The sequence below is a fragment of the Pogona vitticeps genome, chromosome 9 (assembly GCF_051106095.1).
Source record: "Pogona vitticeps strain Pit_001003342236 chromosome 9, PviZW2.1, whole genome shotgun sequence".
In the NCBI taxonomy this organism is placed as follows: domain Eukaryota; kingdom Metazoa; phylum Chordata; class Lepidosauria; order Squamata; family Agamidae; genus Pogona; species Pogona vitticeps.
In genome coordinates this window covers 8798369-8819306 of record NC_135791.1, presented here as the reverse complement: position 1 = coordinate 8819306, position 20938 = coordinate 8798369, and the positions used below count along the sequence as shown (strand labels likewise).

Sequence of the window (20938 nt, the reverse complement as noted above, 5' to 3'; positions counted from 1 at the left end):
TGAAAAATATAAATGTCCCATCCTTCGTTGTAAAGTCTAGGTTCTAGGGTTTGCCACTTAAGCTAGAAATCATGAATTATTAAATTATAATATGCATTAACTTCCCTAAGACCTAACCTGAAAATAAGCCCTAGTATGATTTTTCAGGATACTCGTAATATAAGTCCTACCCCCCAAAATAAGCCCCAGTTAAGTGAAAGCCCACCCTCCATCCTTGTGCAGCAGCCATTAGAAGATGACATGACCATATTTGAATAAATGTAGATTGTCGTACATGAAAAAAAAACATCCCCTGAAAATAAGCCCTAATGCATTTTTGGTGCAAAAATTAATATAAGACCCTTATAAGTAAGGCATCGATAGCTTAGAGTTACATCTAAAGCTGAGATTATGATTTGTTGCATCTGATAAACCCAGTATTCATAAGATAACTTCAGAGTATTTTTGATTTATGAGTCTTAGTTTTCAGGTGCAATGAATCGTTCTTCTGGTATTGGATGTGATGCGAAGCGATCCAAACCTTGCTTGCAGTTCTACTTAGCAGAATTCTGAGGAAACATTTTGGAAGCAATGATTTGCTGATTGGGGGATTCTGGAAGTTGTAGTTTATGACAGTAATTTTTCCAAGCTCTGCTGCATACGCAGGTGAGAGATAAAAGAGCAAGCAGCTGCAGTGTGGGCGTGCCGAGTTTTCAGAAGTCATGATCCCTAGTTTAATGTGGTAGGCAAACGTGGTCAATGAAGCTAATTGTTAATTTCTGCAGTTCATGCCAGTTCGTTTACCGGCCAAACAGGTGTTTGGTGCTTCCTAGGCCACCTACTCAGAAGTAGTGCCTGGCTTCCGTGCCGTGCGTCCTCCAGGTACTGCCTCTGAGGGGATGCCCACCGGAGGAGGTGGGGCTAGGAAGTCTTTCTCCCCAAAAGAACGCTGTTATTTATTATCTACAAAGCAGCGGATGGTCCACCAGAAGCAGGCCCTCTCTTTCTGTGAAAATGATCGTTATCCACAACTTGCTCCTTTGAGCAATGAGACATTCCACAGGTACAATAATCACCTGGCTTTGATTTCCTTGGGAAGAAAGTCTGTCACTCCCACTCTGTAATCTCTGACTTATATTTGCAAATATACAGCTGAACCATAGGTGGAAGCAGAGCTTAAGCACGCTCCCAGACAGCCCAAGTGTACTGCTCTCAAACCAGAGCTGGTACTTGAAGATATTTACAGATCTCTACTTCCTTTATGTCTTGAGTCAAAAACGGTGGTCCCATCACTTATCTAGATTATTGCATATTTTGCTGGGTGGGTTGGGGAGAGCGTGCCTCTTATCTACGAGTTTCCGATTAGAACATCCCCCCAATGTTTTGTAGGGAAAAAAAGCAAATACTTTTATTAGTTCCCAGCACGTCACTTGTAGATCATCTTTCAAAGCATGATGACTAAGGAAAAGCCAGGATGGAATGGAATAGGCCAGAATGGGCATCAGATAATAAAAATTAGTGCGAAAACTATTGGGGTGTGATAGACACACATCAGAACAATATTTTAGAAACAGAATTCATCCAACTATTATCCTTTATTAACTGTTTAATGCTCCCCCAAACCAGCTGTATCAGCACAATGTCCCAGAATAATGTCCTAACATATTTACTGGTAATGCACGGCTTGATGAGAGAGATGCAGTAAGCCGCAAAACCTTAGAAAAAAATTAGGAGAAGACCATCTGGTCCTTAAGATTAGACAAATGCAAGAGTAGGCAATTCCTTTATTAGAGTACAGTGTTGCCCCGCATGACGACAATAATCCGTTCCAGGGAAATCACTGTTAAGCGAAATCGTTGTCATGCAAAAAAAATTCCCCATTGGAATGCACTGAAACCCATTTAATGTGTTCCAATGGGGAAATTACCTCGTCGTCCAGCAAAGATTGCCCATAGGGGAAGCCATTTTTCGAGCGCCGATCAGCTGTTAAAATGGCTGCCCTGCGAAGCATGGGTCCAGAAGAGACAGGGCAGCCATTTTGTGGAGCCGGAAAAATCGTTGTTTTGCGAAGAAACGGTTCGCGAAGCAAGGACCTAATCATCATCAAACTAAAATCCCCCATAGGAAACATGGTTTCGCAATCGCTATAGTGATCACAAAAAAGTCATCATCATGTGATTTCGTCATTCTGCGGGGTCGTCATCATGCGGGGCACCACTGTACTAAAAAATTGAACAAAGAGCAAGTTTTTGAGGGCAAAATCCACTTCTTCAGGCACCAGTATTTTATTGATAATGCAAAAAAAGTTGTAAACGTTGAGGACTCTTATTTCCAATTTTTCTATACTATCTATAAAATATTGATGTATAAACCCGAAGAAGTGAATTTTATCCTTAAAAATTTGCTGTTCGTTCAGTTTTGTAAATGCTCCAATAAAGGTAAAACCTCCAGAGGAACCACATTCTGGTACCATTCCCAAAGGAACTTCTGTCTTCCCGAAAACAGTCTGGAATGGAAACTTCTGAGTATAGTGATCCAACCAGATTCCCTAGTTACACATGACTAGAAGGTATTGATGCAGAAAGTTCCAAAACACTGGAAAAAGTCACGTTTTAATACCTGTTCCTGGCCAAAACATTGGTATTCTGAAAAGCAGCCAAGACTGACGTATTTGTTTGGCTTGGACTTATTGGAAGTTGCCATTTGGGGCTGTTTTCTGGTCTGTGCATCTTTGGCCTGGAATTATAGATACTGGAATGTAGTGCTTGTGGACATTTTGTAGCTTGTTACATCAGTCCTGTACAAGAAGTTGCCATTCTAGGCTGTTTTCCAGAATATGGATTTCTGGCCTGGAATAGATACAGTGGTGCCTCGCATAGTGACGTTAATCCGTGCAGCAAAAATCGCTGCTAAGCGATTTCGTTGTTATGTGATTTTAAAATGCATTCCTATGGGCTTAAACTCACCTTAAAGCGAAGATCCTCCATACGGCGGCCATTTTCGCTGCCTCTTAAGCGAGGAATCCATCCCTAAACACAGCGGGCGGCCATTTTTTTTACCCGGCAGCCATTTTGGAATCGCCGATCAGCTGTTAAAATGATCAGTAAGCGAAGCAGGGAACCGATCATCGCAAAGCAAAAAAAAACCCATAGGAAACATTGCTTTTGCGATCGCGAAAAGTTAATCGCTATGCGGTTTCATCGCTAAACGGAGTGTCCGTTAAGCGAGGCACCACTGTACTGGAATTGATGTTTTGTGACTTGTGTATGGATTCCCTATAATCATTTATGATGGGTAAATCTGGCTGGGTTGTCCTACTTGCGCTTTGCTGTTCTGTACTGTGGATGATTGGAACGTGGATGATTGGCCTGGAACGGATGCCAAAATGTACTCCCTATTGATATTTTTGGGATTGTTGTATCAGTCCTTTCTAGTCACATAGACTTAGTAAATTTGGCCATTGTCCTACTCGGAGGTCACCAACCTTGGCTTTTTTCTGCAATAAGGAAATTTCATCTGGAAAGGTACTGCTGACCCTTTTGCAGGGGGTTGTTACATCTTTGCTACTGATGTAACAGCAAACTATTCACCAGTTATTGAACCCAACTATTCACCAGTTATGAACTGGTGAATATGGTTTGTTTAGCTCACCTAGATGTTTCCATTCTGGGCCATTGTGTTCTGTTCTGGCTGGTTTAGGGGCATGAAGCTGTTAAAACAAAGAGTAATATTTGATGGCTTTGATTTCTACAATATGTTCTGTGCCCATCCCGTACTCCTAATTTTGGTATCAATTATTATTGTTTCAGTTCATTTTTGGCTTTTGCATAGTCCCCAAAGGATAATAAATCCAGGTATAACTGGTTCACTAACTTGCCCAATCTCATAGGACTTCCACCATGACCACAGTTACATTGTCATAGTCTAATTCTGGTGGTCTGCTAATATCCTGTACCAGTATCACTCAATTTTGAATTTGTCTTGCCACTTAACCTTCAAGGTAGTATGGAAAATAATTTCCCTTACATCTCTACTAGGCCTTTGTGAGGTCTTGTCTGTTCTGTAGATGTTTGGAAACAAACTATGGCAGATGTGCAGCTATGGCAGAATCCTGCCTCGGGGTGAGCCTAAACTTGTTGCAATTTGATTTGCAGCCTGTATTGTGTTTGAAATCATAATCCGTGTCCGCATGGGGACTACCGATTAATTTGGGAATTCACCGTTCATTTTGGATACAATGCGATTTGCATTCTAGCCCGCAGCCCCCCTTCTTTTCTTCCTTCCTTCCTTCCTGTAATCCTGTCTCTGCCAATCCTTTTATGGGGCATAAACATGGGGAATAATAATGATGATGACCCAGATAAGGTGATCTAGCATTAATGACATATATGCAAGATTTATTTTTATTTTTTAATTTGGAGGACGGTCAGGGGAGAGGAAACAAGGGAGGGGTGTGTTTTCCCCAGTCCTGAACTCCACACCTCGACTGCCTACATCACTGAGATGCCACCTACGAGCGCACATGCGCACGCACACACACACACCTTTAAAGAACATATCACAACTAACCATATGAGGGGAAAGTCTGTTTGAATCATTCCAGCTTGAAAAAGTAGAGGCTTCCCAGGGACAGAGAAAAATAACAAATCAACATGTTTAGAAGAGATTCTCTGAGCTCCCTCTTCAATAGACCAGAGAGGACTGCTGGTTCATTGGTACAGGGAACAGAAAGTGGAGCAGAAAATACTGGGGGAGTAATAGAGCAGTAGTTTCCAATCTTGGGTAACCCAGGTATTTTTGAACTGCAGTTCCCAGAAGCCTTCTCCAGCAGCTGTGCTGGGCGGGGTTTCTGGGAATGGCAGTCTGAGAACACTTGGGTGACCCAAGATCAGGAACCACGGTTAATGGAGTATCTTGGGAAGCACATAGCTGGTGATGTGGCATGCAAACACCCCACACTGCAACATTTTGTCAGTAATCTTATTTGCTACCAATAATCTGCAGATATTTGGGAAGCTCAGCTGGACTCTTAATCAGGCTGGGAATTACAGAGATATGGGCGGTGTGGAGGAAATATAGAAGTTCAGAAATCATGGCTAGATGCACATGTCAGGTTACTCTGTTTAAGGCAAGTTCCAAAATGGAAGGTGTCATCAGTTGAGAAATGCCAGGTTTTGGATGTCATTCCTAGGATGGATTTTGCCACCTCCTTAAAGGAAACTGGCAGCTTGCAAAGGTTGGAGGGATTCAGAATTCAAATTTTTTCCTTCTCGTCCAAAGAAAAGCAGTCTCTAGGATGTAGGTCAGAATGTTCCTCCCATTCTTTCTTAGGCAAAGATTTCTCAATCACACAGCAGCCTCGTACATTAATCTATGTGCCTTCTCACCTTCCTAGTATAGTTTGATAGTGTTCAGTCTCCACTTTGCGGTTCATTTGGTCAAAAATATTTGCTGTGGTCTGTTCCTTGCTTAACATTATTTACAAATCAGTGATCATGGTTTTAAAACAGATACTGACCAAAATCGTCTTGTAGATAGATAAGCCACATAAGCTGGTTGGTTGTTTTGTTGGTTGGTTTTGTTGTTGTATAGTTGTTAAATCATGTCCGACTCTTCATGACCCCATGGACCAGAGCACGCCAGGTCCTCCTGCCTTCCACTGCCTCCTGGAGTTGGGTCAAATTCATGTTGGTAGTTTCGATGACACTGTCCACCCACTGGACTTAAAACACATTCAGACCCCTTAAAACTTATTCAGAACCAAATTCTTCTAGAAATATCCTCTCTCAGAGAGAAAAAAATAATCTAGGGTATAGCAGAGTGAAAGGAAAGTCAAATGAAACTTGATATCCTTAAAATTGGGCCGTCCAACCTTATGAAAGAATAGTGAAATTCCCGTTTTCATGAAGACTGTTCATATACAAGTGGGGTAGATTTAGAGTTTTATACAGTTTTATTAATCCCAGTTATTTCTAGTGTGGTATAGTGGATAGAGCGATGTACTAGGACTCTGGAGAACACGGTTCAAATCCCTGCTCAGCCAAGGAAACTCACGGGGGGGGGGGAGTGTAACTGGGAAAATTATTCCTTAAATATCTCACTTACATTGAAAACCCTATCAGGATCATTATAAGTTGGTTCTGACTTGATGGCATATAGAATATACACATTAATCTACCTTAGGTGCCAATAATGGCAAAAGGTGTTATGGGTACTTAGTAAAATAAAAACTTGAATAATATAAATAAGAGTCACGTGAAGTCTGAACAGCAGCTTTTAGCACTGACCTTATTTGTGGCCATCAGAAGCAAAAATACTACTGGCTATACTTCATACTGAATTATTTCAGGTTATGTGTGACGTTTCTCTCTGCAACCAGAATGCAGTTGTTCCTGTTGGACTTGCTTGCTCGACAAGCCCCAACGTGGTGTTCTTGCTTAGTTTTGCTGCTCACTCCAGTTAGGCAGAGTTCTCTCTCATGCATGCATGATGATGTATTTCGGCTGTTCTGCTCTCAGAATGGCAGATGGCACGCATTACGTGGAGCTTCCTGCCTGTTGAAAGCTTCTTGTTCATACCAAGCTGTTGTTGAGCGCTCTAATGGAAGGTGTCGTACTGAAGTGTAGTCCCTTCCCAAAGGGGTTTGTGTGTGAACAAGTGGCAAAAAAAAAAAAAGCTTTTTGCCCAGCTGACTGGTCAAGCTTTATGTAAGATGGATGTGTGTAAAGGGTCTTTTTTTTAAAAAAAATCTCATTAGCCTCAGATGCTGTATCATCTTGCATCCACTCTGTTGCAAACGATAAGAGGAACATTACTGGTGGAGATTTGGCTTTGTTTCTGCAGGACAACGGATGGTTACCCATTGGCTCATTCTTTATTATGAATTAGAAATTCAGTCAGAGAAAAGCAGATGAAGCAATTTGGATGATAGTTCAGTTCTGGTTGGATATTCTGTTTAGAGCACATGTACACCTGTCAATTGGAGCAGGCGTGATTGTGCTAAAAAATAGGTTCACTAGGATATTCGGTATGGAGGTTCACTAGTATTGTAATAGGTTCACTAGGATGCTCTGTATGGAGGATCATAAAGAAGGCTGACCGCCAAAGAATTGATGCTTTTGAATTGTGTTGCTGGAGGAGTCTCTTGAGAGTCCCCTGGACTGCAAGGAGAACAAACCTATCCATTCTAAAGGAAATCAACCCTGAGTGCTCACTGGAAGGACAGATCCTGAAGCTCCAAGACTTTGGCCATCTCATGAGAAGAGAAGACTCCCTGGAAAAGACACTAATGTTGGGAAAGTGTGAAGGCAAGAGGAGAAGGGGACGACAGGACGAGATGGTTGGACAGTGTCATCGAAGCTACCAACATGAATTTAACCAAACTCCGGGAGGCAGTGAAAGACAGGAGGGCCTGGCATGCTCTGGTCCATGGGGTCATGAAGAGTCGGACATGACTAAACAACTAAACAAAGGATATTCGCTATGCCATTTGGTGCAGTCCTCACCATCCGAATGGCTGGTATATGGACCTCAAGGGTCCCTATTTGGTCCCCTGCAGCCTGCTGTCAATTGGCCAGTATCAAGATGTGGCTTTAGTAGAGAGCCACTTTACAATGTTGGCAAATTAAACACTTCCTTGGCTCCATGAAAAGACCAGGGAAGTGGGGAAAAAAATCTAAGTGTGTATCGGAGCAGCAAATATATGCTGCATCACTTTCAAAATAGCCTTACACATGTATTTTACAAGTTTCTGTACCTACCTATTACACATAACTAGCGCTGTTTTTACATTTTGTTGTTCCATATCCATTTTTTTTTTTAAAAAATTCCACCACTTCCAGGGTCAGTTCATGGAGCTGAGTAAGGGTTTAATTTGGCAACATCATGAAGTGGCTCACTTCCTGATATTGGCAAATTAAAAGAAGGTGGCCCACTTTCATCCATTTCCAGTGATCCCGTTTGTTGGAAATGGATCAAACCAAGTGATCCTATCCAAACCAAAAACGTAAAAGCCCCTGGCAGTACCAGAGGGGTACAAATAGGACTGCTTGGGAGTGGGGGGCAGTACATTTCAGCAAAGTCATTGCCTGATCACCGCCTTTAGGACCAAACGAGCCCATCCCGACAGCAGACCAAACACCCATGTAGTCAATCCTAAATGCTTTAGTTAAACATAAGGGACCTCATTAACCCTTCAGTGCAAAATATATCTTGTCAGTGCAAACTGGATTATTTGTATAAAAGATCCAGGTTCTGACTAGATGAAACTCTATGGGGGAGAAAAGTTGAAATATCTTCCACAAAGAGCAACAGGGCAGTGGGAATGAACCCGTTTTAATGGTTTCCAGTGCTACCATAGGGGACGTGGTGGCGCTGCGGGTTAAACCACAGAAGCCTCTGTGCTGCAATGTCAGAAGACCAGCAGTCGTAAGATCGAAGCCACGCAACGGAGTGAGCTCCCGTCGCTTGTCCCAGCTCCTGCCAACCTAGCAGTTCAAAAGCATGTAAAAATGCGAGTAGATAAATAGGTAGCACCACGGCGGGAAGGTAATGGTGTTCCGTGTCTAGTCACGCTGGCCACGTGACCACGGAAACTGTCTTTGGACAAATGCTGGCTCTACGGCTTGGAAATGGGGATGAGCACCACCCCCTAGAGTCGGACCCGACTGGTCTAAATGTCAAGTGGAACCTTTAATGCTACCATACGGGAAGCTGGCCTTGTCTAAGATTGTGTCTTATGCTGTTATACAAGAATGCTGTAGAGATTACACTTTGCCATTGCTAGTGCACAAAGTTCTTGAAGTATTTCAGGGTCCAGAAGCACAATGGTAGTATGGACCCAATCAATTTGTACGAAGTCAACAAACTGATTTTATTCAAACAAGTTTTGCATGATTGCTGTGTTGGCATTGTTGCCTCTAGAGATTTTTTTTTACTTCTTAAGACTGCAAATCCCATAATTCTCCATTTTGGGAGTTCTGTCTGGTAGTTAGGTAGTATCCTACCCAAGAAAGCTCTCAGCTAGCTTTGGGACAGGACCAGGTGTGTTGAGCAGAACTAGACTTAGCTTGATCTCAAAGCCTTCCTGTTGAGGCCTTTCTTCTAGGTGAGCCACATCTAGGTCCTTGTAAGGTGACTGCGAGATAGAACGCACAGAATGGAGAATTATGGGATTTGTAGTCCAAAAAACAACAACAACCCATCCTTACTTGTTACTATTTCAGGGGGAAATTGGTTTATGTCCATTGGACCGAAAAAAGGCTATTTTCATACACATTTCACAACATTTCACAAGTGTTACTTCTATTTGGCCTTGAGACACAGAGATTTTCAGTTCAAGGTTCTTCCCTTCAGGCTTGCAACTGCTTTTTGTGTCTTCATAAAGTGTACAGCTCTCGCACACATACAGGACAGATAAAAATCAATTATTTGTTTTCACTCAAATTTCCGTCACATTAAAAAAAAATTAAATAACCAAAAAATCCAAATGATAGTTTCGAAACCTTTAGGTATCAGTTGCCAACGTGAGGGCCCAGATAAAGTCATTGGAAGTTCCTGGAATCCAGGTTCTGGGAAGCAGAAAAAGCAAGCAAACCCGATGCGAGTAATCAGTTTCAAAGTTGTCCTCAGTTGCATTTTCCCACATATTCTCTTCTTTGGAGAAAGAAAGGAACTCTCTTTTCTTCAGCTGCGTTGGCCTGATCCTGAGAAAATTTACCCTTAGTTGCCTGCTACTTACATGGGGGGGGGGGGGTCAGACAGTTCTCTAGGGGTTCACGTCTGCATCCCCTCACGGTTGCAGCCGAGACTGGAAATTTGCTCATTGTGTGCCTGTAGTTTGATTGCATGTTTGTCCATAAGATACTGTATATTTTCAGGTTGGTTTGACTGATTGTTCTGGGTACATTCATTCTGTGGCCTGAACATACCCTATTTTTTCATGTATAAGACTATACTTTTGTCTAAAATCTTTAGAATAAAAATTGAGGGCCGTCTTATACATGGATGTAAGCTGAGGAGAGAACAAAAACAAGTGGAGGGGAAAGCAGGGATCAAAGCGATCCTGCAGCATTTTGATCCCTTTCCCCCTACACTTGCTAAGCCCCACTTAGATGTCTTAATTTTGGATTAGAAAAGTGGGGGGCACGTCTTATACATGGGGGCATCTTATACACGGAAAAATACTGTGTCATACATTTTTTTGTTTTAACCATATGTAATTTTCTATAGTCTTTTTTGAAGGGCTCCCCCCCCCCAGCTTGCTTTCTTTATTCCTCCTGCTTCTCTGGACTCCCCCCCTTTTTAAATTTAGCTCAACCATAATGTTTTCCTAGCCAAGCTACTGGTAAGAGACAGAAAGAGAAATACCAACCTCGCAGTATGGCATTCTTGATGTTCTTAAAGTCATAAATGCTATCAAAATGTTTACTGGGATGCATTGATACAGGGGCCATAGAAGACAATATACAAGACTGGCATTCCAGCTGTATACAAAGGTCAGACATTTAATGAGACCAAGAACTATTGTCTGTTGTTGACTGTCAGAGCTGTTTAGGATGTGGACAAACATGAACATTGTATCTGAGTGAGCAAGTGAGTGTCTACTTCATCTTCACACTGAAATCAGTGGTTGTAGACATTTGGATTTTTTGGTTTATGTGATAAACATATTGACACGGCCATGGATTGAATACTGACAGTTTATTAAACCTTGTGTGAAGTGTTGGGTTACCTGGTCAGCAGTAACCCTATCCGTGGGGTCCTTGTGAGGTCAGGGTGGTGGGATAGCTAAGAGGGCTGGCAGCACTTACGCATCAAGAAGGCCCAAGAGTCATAGTGTGGAGTCTCTACTTCCTGCCTTCCTCTGGATGCCAAAATGGGTACATCATAAAACCAGGAGTGAGAAGGCAATGAGTACAGAGCCAGTGGATCAATGCACTTCGGTCTCAATGCCATTTGGGGCATCAGACACCCTTATATGCTGCTCTTGTTGTGATTTGTACAGTGGTGCCTCACTAGACAATTGCCTCGCGAGATGAAAAACCCGCAAAATGATTGTTTTTTGCGATCACTATGGTGCCTCGCCAGACGTATTTTTCTATGACTGTGCTTCGCAAGACTTTTTTTTTTAGTCCGATGCTTCGCAAGACGGGTTTGGGTTTTTTTTGAGACCGATGCATAGGGAACCTCACAAGACGATTTTTTCACAAGACGACGATTTTTGTGGAACGAATTAAAATTGTCCTGTGAGGCACCATTGTATACCAGAAAGGCTAATGAATCACAGGTTGAAACTCTGTTACATAATTAGGCCTGTGTAAAAGAGTGATGATGTCACTTTCCATAATTAAAACCCTCCAATTTCCTTCTCACAGCTTTTCCAACTCCTGTGTAGTAACTTTTGTTGTGTGGAAATATTGTATACTCAAATACCGTAAAAAGCTCTGCATGACATGCCTCTCAATTAAAATAATAAAAAAACAGGCTCCTTACAGTTCCCAAGGAGCTTAGACCCACACATCAATTTTCCCTGTCTCCTCCACAGAACAAAAATGGCTGCCAGAAGCTTAAAATAACCACCAGTAGGAACTTGAGAACACCTATCAGAACTTCCATTTCTTGATTAATTTTCCCACAATTCTAGGTGGGAGAAGAATATCTTTCTTGGTGAGAAAAACTGGTAATTTAGGATTACAGGATCATATTTATGGAGTCTTAAGTAAACTATGATATTTTTTCTAATCCTGATGATCTTGGCACCCAGGTATTGTCATGAAGGGAGAGGTAGTCTTTTAGGTACGAAGGGAGAGGTAGTCTTTTAGGTACAGTAGCTTGCACTCCAGCCATTTAGGTCTTTATAGGTTGAAACCAGTATTTGGAATTGTGCCCAAAAATGAATTGGCAGCCAGTGGAGCTGCTTTAACAGGGAATGAATGTGTGTTTCAGTCAGACCTGATGATGACTGATAGATCCCACATTGACTCACCTTTACTGGAAAGATATTTGATATGCATGCTGAAACCCAGCATGTAGAGAAAGCAATGGAATGAGAGCAGGAAACGTGTGGTCCTCCAGATGTTGATAGAAAGCAACTCCCATTAGCAGAACTATCTTATCCAGTGGTCACAGATTATGGAACCGATGGAATGAATCAGGTAGACTAGAATATCACCATGAAGTGTTAGTGATGGTACAACCATATGAAATCCAGCCTTATTCTTTGTTTAGTTTACTCTCTGGAGCAGTATTCAAGTGCAGTCCCTTGAGTAGTTATAATAACGTGTTCAGCTTTAGATCCCAGTATACTCAAGGTAACTTTTATTTACACTAAAGTAGTTTTATCACGGTTTTAAAGGTATCCTTTTCTTCAGGTTTCAGGAAGGTGGGAAAAATTTCATATCTCCATCTCCTAAATTATCATTTTTGAAGAAGATTTTTGTCATCCCCACTCACTTTCTCGAATGTGATGCTGAGAAAATAAGAATTCTGCTTGTGAAATGTATAGTATAAATCTGTGGCTTAGTTCTGAAATCTGAGATGGAGCTACCTTTTTGTTTTTGCTGAGGTATTTTGAGGGTTGGAATCTAAATGATCTCTTCTTAGATGCTCACCTTAACGTGGTGTCGAGTACGGATTTAGTGTGTCAGAGGAGTTGAGAGCAATGCTGTCAGGAGACTAGACTCCATTACAAGCCTGGACTGCTAGCAGTTTCAACGGCAGTTACATTCAAGATAACCTTTGTTAGTATTGTGCAGAAGAAAGCAATGGGTAACCATTCCAAAATGAAACAAGAGACAGTGCTGGAAGGTGAGGCTCACAGGTTGGACACCATTCAGTCAGCTGTAGGGAAGAGCAAAGGACAGGTATGAATTGTGCTTTCTCTAATGAAACACCTAGACTAAAGGAGAAAAGATGTCTAGTGGCTGATGTGCACAGAGGTGAAAGGAAAATCTGATGCTATGCAACACATACAGCTGGAGCTGGAAATCATAAAGCAGAGGCACATATTTTGCTTGTGGTCATTCAAAAGAGCTTGGTACATATAGTTTGAGCGCAGTGTTGTCCGGTGAGATACAGGTGTACACTCGAAGTTTTTAATCAGTGTTTTATTAGTTGATCAGTTTTGGCCCTAGCTGGAGAATATTGACTTTGTCTCTGTGTCTGATCACATCCAGGCTGAATATCTTAGTACTACACATTGTACATAGGACTGCTTCTCTAAACAGTTTTTGAAATTGGAGCAGAATGTTCGGCAAGGATACTTCTAAGAGCCATGCAAAGAAAACATCTTACATAATTCTGTATCCATTACCTTGGTTGCCTTTTTGTTCCCAGTGTAAAGTACAGTTTTTCACTTATGAAGCCCTAAACAGTTAGGAACCAGCTATATAAAATGTACTGCCTCCACCTATCTAAGATTAACCGTACCTAAGTCTGAAGACATGCTTTGCATTCAATCATCTAAATATATTACACAGATGGGTATTTGGGGCTTGCTTTTTTTCCAAATGGAAATAATAATAAATAATAATAATCATTATTCGTCGTTTAGTCGTGTCCAACTCTTCGTGACCCCATGGACCAGAACACGCCAGGCCCTCCTATCTTCCACTGCCTCCCGGAGTTGGGTCAAATTCATCTTGGTTGCTTCGATGACACTAGTTTTTGTTAAAACAAAAAACAGCACATGCTTAACACATTTTCCAGTCTGAATCTGGTATGTCTTTGGGCTCAGAAAGGGCCGTTATCTGTTGACCTCTGCCACCTTTGGACTTTTGAGATCTTCTGAGTGATTTTGTGTTAGACAGTTTTTTGAATGTTTCAGATAAGACAATTGGGGCTTTAAATGGAGCTTCCTGAGGAAATGTAGCATTTTGGTTGTCAGTAATATGCATTTCAGAATCTTGGGAAAGTGTTACAAATGATTCTGTCTTGGAATCTGGAATAGTTGAGGTTGTAGTCCTTTATTACTGAAGCCTCCCAAGTTCAACACTTCACTTTTAAAATAGGCCCTTTGTCGTTAAGCCATCCCTCTTACCTCCTCTTTCAAAAGGGCCCCCTGGCTAGATCTTAACTGCCAGGTAGTTTCATATGGAAGGAGGCGGTCCTTCAGGTATCCAGGGTCCAAGCCATTTAAGGCTTTATATGTCAAAACAAGCACTTTGAATTGTGCCCGGGCAGTGACTGGTAGCCAATGTAACTTAAACAGAATCGGCTTGATGTGTCCCCTAGCGGCCTCACCACTCACCAGCTGTGCAGCTCGATTCTGGACCAGTTGCAATCGCCGGACCATCTTCAAAGGCAGCCCCACGTAGAGAACAGTTAATGAGAACAGTTCATTATCATATGCCAACTGTGCACTCGCAGCTCTCTGTCTGCCCCTACCAGGAGATAATCAAAAACTGTTGAGGGATAGCTAATTACAAGAATGAAAGCAAAAAAACCAGAATTGTCACCCTTAAGAGAAATGTTAATCGCTTAAACTTTTGTAAATTAAAATCCACTTTTTCAGACATAAAGTAATAACTACAGTGGTGCCTTGCTTGACGACGTTAATTTGTTCTAGCGAAATCGCTGTAGAGCGAAAACGTTGTACGTAAAGCGAAATAAAAAGCCCATTGAAATGCACTGAAAACCGTTCAATGCGGTCCAATGGGGTGAATACCTGCTTGTCCAGCGAAGATCCTCCATACGGTGGCCATTTTTGGGTGCCTGTTAAGCGAAAAATGCCTCCTAAAAACAGCGGGAAGCCATTTTGAGCAGCCGGTGGCCATTTTGAAAACCCGACAATCAGTTGTTCTGATCGTCGTAATGCGAAGAATCGGTTCCCGAAGCAGGGAACTGATCGTCGCAAAATAAAACAAAAACCATTAAAACATCGTTGTGATCGCAAAAACATTGTCGTGAAGCAGATTCGTCATTATATGGTGAAATCGTTAAGCGGGGCATGACTGTAGTCCTTTCCAGGTAGTCCCCTGTCTTTGTCCCAAGGAGGTAACTCTGGTTTGCCAGGTAGCCAGAAAGGAAGCCAGTTGGTGGCTAATTGCTTATAAGTTCCAAAACAGAACTTTTTGCTCTGCAAATCCACCGATCATTGGATTGCCTACAGTAGAAGTGACATGCTTGCAGATAATCCACTGTTAAGTTTTTTTTTTATGGTGGGTTATCTGCAAACAAGCATGACATTGCAGGAAGCACACATCCTGTTTTAATGCAGTTCCTCGCATTAAAGCAGGACATGTGGGAGAGCCTCCCTTCTGCCCGTGCTGTGAGGCTTCCTGGCTACTGACCGTGCCATTCCTAGCATGGACCGGCTGGTGATGGACCCCTCCTGCAACAGAGCCCTTCCTCTTCTGCATGGCTTGCTTCTCCAGCAAGTGGCTGGGTGGTGGCAGTGGTAGCAGCAGCCACCACTGTTGGATAGCATGTTGGCAGCAGGAGCAACGGGAAGGGTCTCCCCAGTTGTTAATGATTTGGCCCCACTGCTGCTCTCTGGCTCCCATCGTCTTGCTGGAGAAGCAAGCTCTGTGGAGGAGAAAGGGGTCTTTCACTCCAGTGGATTACAGAGGAAGCCCCCCTGTAGTTTCAAATAGTGCACCATTTTAGATCACAGTAGGGCTTGTTTCACAGGAAGCAACCAGAATCCCAGCTGTTTTTTTACTGGGTATGTAACTTCAGCTGGAAAAGACGCTGATGTTGGGAAAATGTGAAGGCAAGAGGAGAAGGGGACGACAGAGGATGAGATGGTCGGACAGTGTCATCGAAGCGACCAACATGAATTTGACCCAATTCTGGGAGGCAGTGGAGGACACGAGGGCCTGGCGTGCTCTGGTTCATGGGGTCACGAAGAGTCAGACACGACTAAACTAGTGGTCCCCGACTGCAGGCCTCCAGATGTTCTTGGACTACAACTCCCAGAAGCCTTCACCACCACCTCTGCTGACCAGGATTTCTGGGAGTTGAAGTCCAGCAACATGTGGAGGCCCAAGTTTGGGGACCTCTGGACTAGACGACTAAATAACAACAAAGCTTCAGCCTATCTACCATTGGTCTAGCTGGGTGGGGTATAAAGCTAATAAAATAAACAAACAAATATCGCTTTGTGTCTGAAAAGTAGCTTTTATTCGATTGAAGCTCATATTGTTTTTGTTTTTTTTATTTTTTTGTCAAAGATGGTCAAGGGACAGAACCAAACTACTTTAATCATGATGGTTAAAAGAATGGTGGGAAGGCATAGAGATCAAAACTAGAAGATGGGTTTGAATTTCTTCCAAGCTTCCTTGCCCCTTCTTTTCCCCTCTTCTTAGAGACTTTAGACCCTCCTGCTTTTAAAAATGCGAGGGAGTGTTGATGATTGAGCTCCTGTGGGTTAAAGACTCCACCTCCTTCCTGAGATTCGGCTCTAAACAGAGTACACCCTGTGGAATGACAGGCATTCCTCCTTAGAGTGAGCTGGCACGGGGAGCTTATTTCTAAGGATTACACCGACTACCCAGGCTAGGGCGGGGGAAGCAGTCCAGGGGAATGCAAGAGAAGGCACTGCATTGACTTGATTCCCCAGGTCACTTTCCGGAGTCCCGGCCGTTGCTTATCTGGATTGCCAAGAACTTTTTCCATCCTAAGGAGTTTCACTTGTCATCTGGCGCTGAGACTCATGAATGCTTCCAGGATAAACGCTCCCCTTCTCTGGTTTCTTTTCCTGCACCTCCCTTGAAGAGACGCACAATGGGGCAGACACGCTACTCAAGACCGGTAAATCCAGCTCCCTTAAGTGAGTAATGGAGAGTCTAGTTGCGGCTGAGGGTTGGGTGAAAACTACAGGGGAAGTCGTGCAGCAAACACGAGAGAGAATTCCAAGATTGTGACTTGTGCTAAGTTCAGAGGGGGGCTTCTACTTCTGTAGGTTCTCGGAATGGAGTGTATTCTTGATCTTTTTTGGAAAAAAATCCTTATGTTCTGTTGGAATACTTCGTGTGCGTACTTTATTGCATTTGGGGTTGTTTCAGTGCTGTATTTGTAAGAACTAGTTCTTTTTTAACTTTGGTAGCTCACCAAGAGGTGTTAAACATTTGGATGAAGTAAACATTACATGATGAACCGTACGTGCCCACTGGCTCTTTGTGTGGCTGATATTTAACAGGAGACTATTATATTTTTGGCGCACTCTTTATTTGAGGTTTTAAAAGTACTATATAGTTGATTCACTGATCTTACATTTTGGCAGTGAAATACGAGAGTTGACTTGAGAGATGTGGGAGTGGATGGAAGAGAAGATATTCATTCATGACAGTACTTTCCAACAGGGCTGTTCAAAAGAACTGCTGGGATAGCTCAGTCGTTTAGGTCTCTAGCTGCGGAGTCAGAGAGGTTGGAAGTTCAATTCCCCACAGTGCTTGCCTCCTTGACAGAGGTGGACTGGATGATCCATAGGGTCCCTTCCAACTCTGCAGTTCTAAGATTATTATTATAATGTTTTATAAGGCCTAGAAGAGGTGTAATATTGGGATGCAGTGGCTCCTCCCTACAAGGACCTATATATGAGGGGCTCTAGTGAGCAGTTCAGCAGGAGACAGAGGAAGACTTTGGCCATCTCATAAGAAGAGAAGACTTCCTGGAAAAGACCCTGATGTTGGGAAAGTGTGTAGGAAAGAGGAGAAGGGGAACGACAGAGGATGAGATGGTTGGACAGCGTCATCGAAGTGACCAACATGAATTTGACCCAACTCCGGGAGGCAGTGGAAGGCAGGAGGGCCTGGCATGCTCTGGTCCATGGGGTCACGAAGAGTCGGACATGACTGAACAACAACAAGCGAGCAGTTGGGCAGGAGGCAGAAGAAGACATGGGAGCCGAGACGGGAAACCTGTTTCTTTGCAGATTTTGGAGCAAGTTCTTCCAGTCGTCCTCTCCAGTGACTAGCAAGACCAGTGTGGAATTCAGGACTGTGTGCTCCTTTAAGAAGGGAGGCAGTTAGCCCCATTCAGTGACTTTCCAACATTTTTCCAATGGGATGTTGCAGAGCCTGGACAAACAACGACAGCGGACTAAAAATCCAAGAATCACTCAGTCAGCATGGCCATGTTGATTGAGGGTTTTGAGAGACAGTCCAAAAGAAAAAAAAATAACTCTTTGACGTTGTCAGATATGTTGTTGTCATCTCCAGCTAGGCTTATTTGACAGTTTGAGAACCAATGTATCCATATTACCAAGATGGAGTGGTGGGTGTCATGCTTTTATTTATTTATTGCTTGCCTATTTCCCCTAGGCAATAATTACTATACCATTTGGATAATTGGGATAGGTTTTGGAGACTAGCTTTTACAGTTCTGTATCTTTCACTACCTTTTCCATAATTTTCCCTTTTATTGTTAAGGCTATTCCTTAACTTTGACCTGGCTGACATATTTTTGTAGATTGTTTCTGTAGATTGTTTTGTGTGAGCGATGTGGCTTTTGTTGCAAACTATTTCCTTAATTTCCTGTCTTTCCTTTTTTTAAAATTTTGTTTTGCTTTTGCTTTGGCGGGAGTGCCCTGTATAGTCCATAGTGTGCTGTGTGCCGTTTTAATGGTAACTACTTTATTTGTAAAAGTGGAAGGTAGTTGTTTCTCCATCGTTTGCACTACCGGATTTCCAATGGACGCTAAAGTTGTACACTAATAAATATAATGAGGTGGAATCATATGCAACTTGAAAGGCTTAATTTATGAATCTTTCAAATGTTACAAGACCCTCTTTGTTTCTGCTTGTGTTTGCTTTGGTTGTAACAGACTAACACCTATAATTGTTTTTGATTTTCATGAGCAATAGAATATGTCCTTGATCCTTGTGCAATATGATTATATGGCATATCTTGGTGTGGTTGATACTAGAGATGTGTCATTTTTTTTTTTTTGGTTATTTGAATGCCAACTCCCACAATTCTCCAAGAATTGTCCAGGCAAAGTTCTGGGAATTCCTGCCTTTTTTGGTTGTTCATTCGTTTAGTCATGTCCGACTCTTCGTGACCCCATGGACCAGAGCATGCCATAAATACAGACACCTGCATTTTATTCCCTTGGAGGCTGGACGGCTGTTTTTTGGGCTTATGTCTTGTTGGTAATGTACACAATAGGAAGCTGTGGTGTTTCCTGGGGGTCATAGTCTTTCTCTCCTATAGGCTATATATGAATTGCTACTAGAGATGGGGAATTCTGCATGCTACACGATAAATGGACTGGCCAGTTCTGGGGGTGGGTGTAAATCAGGCCGGCCACCTGTGCCAGTCATTGTCTATGAAGATGACTTCCCCATCTCTAGCTACAACCCCCAGGAATCAACATGCCAGCTTCCTTTTTCCTTTTTAAAATACTTATACCCTGTTTTCCTGTAAATAAGACCTGACCTGAAAATATACCCTAACATGTTTTCAGGATGCTCGTAGTATAAGCCATACCCCAAAAATAAGCCCCAGTTAAGGGACACTCTGCCCTCCACCCTTGTGCAGCAACTAGAAGAAGACAACATAACTGTATTTGAATAAATGTAGATTGTTGTACATGAAAAAAAAATCCCCTGAAAATAAGCCCTAATGCATTTTTAGAGCAAAAAATAATATAAGAAGACCCTGTCTTATTTTCAGGGAAACACAGTAAATGTAGCTTTTTTGATGTTGGATAATTTAATAACATCCCTTTCCTTGATTTCAGGAGTTGCTAAGTGCTCTTTAGTATCACTTAGGCAAAACAGAGGTTGGGTGAGCCCCACTATTAATAAAAGTGGGGGGATACACCTCAGGCAGCCAATGTTGTTGTTGGCCATGGAAGTCTCCTCATCCTGACATTTGTCTTGAATATCCGGACCTCCACAGAACTAGCTTGTTGCCTTGAGGTGTGGTAAAAGAATCTGTCCCCTTCTCAGTGTGGAACTAAGGGCATGGCTACACTATAGGGTATGGCTACACTACCAGCAGGGAAGGAGCCAGTGCAAGCCACTTGGGAATTGTCAGGTTTGATTAGAATGATCTAGTCAAGCCTGACTGTTCACACAGAAACAGCTCCTGCCAACATCATATTGTATTATATTGTATTATGGTATGGTATGGTATGGTATGGTATGGTATGGTATGGTATGGTATGGTATGTATGTATGTATGTATGTATGTATGTATGTATGTATGTATGTATGTATGTATGTATGTATGTATGTATGTATGTATGTATGTATGTGTTCGTTCGTTCGTTCGTTCGTTCGTTCGTTCGTTCGTTCGTTCGAGCGCTGTCATGGATTGACTGCGGTTCGTCTCTTGACTGCCCCTTTAAGGCAAGGGAAAGAAATTTAAAAAAAATTATTAAAAAATTATTAAAAGTACAGCGCATCAGCATTAGTCTACATGAAGTCAAAATACCTATTTTTTTGCACTTCCCCTGCCCTTTGCTGAACAAGGGAAATAGTTAATTTGCCAGTATCCAATGTAGTTTGCTTATTAAGCCACTTCACAATACAATAGTGCCCCGCTAGACGATTACCTCTCAAAATGACGAATCCGCATGATGATGAGTTTTTGTGATCGCTATAGTGCTTTGCAAAACAGTGTTTCCTATGGGCAATTTTCGCTATATGATGTTTCAGACCGTGCTTCGCAAGATGTTTTTTTTTCGGGATTGATTTTTGCAAGAGAACCATTTTGACAGCTAGGTCCGCGACTCGCAAAATGGGTGTTTTCGGGACCGTTTTTCGCAAGACAGCGATTTTAACAGCTGATCGGCGCTTCGCAAAACGGTTTCTCTATGGCCGATTTTCGCAAAACTGTGACGATTTGTCCCCGTTGGAATGCATTAAACGGATTTCAGTGCATTCCAATGGGGAACCGCATTTCGCAAGATGATGTTTTCACTAAACAGCGATTTTCACAGAACGAATTAACGTCATCTTGCAGGGCACCACTGTATTGGCAAATTGAAAGAAGATGGCTTGTTTCGGTT

The 20938-nt window shown here is 42.4% G+C and overlaps 1 protein-coding gene across 9 annotated transcripts in view; it reads left to right on the top strand.

The window, feature by feature from the left end:
• The window catches only part of PHACTR4 (phosphatase and actin regulator 4), a 131197-nt gene that overhangs the window by 45428 nt on the left and 64831 nt on the right, over window positions 1-20938 (top strand). For 7 of the 9 annotated variants that reach the window (XM_078380049.1, XM_078380048.1, XM_078380052.1 and 4 more), the window contains exon 1: window positions 16383-16750. The exons of the other annotated variants lie outside the window; for them this stretch is intronic. In XM_078380049.1, coding sequence (XP_078236175.1) covers window positions 16705-16750 — 46 coding nt within the window. In that variant the 5' untranslated portion in view covers window positions 16383-16704. Of the gene's footprint in view, window positions 1-16382; window positions 16751-20938 lie in introns of those variants that run through there. 9 annotated transcript variants of the gene reach the window in all.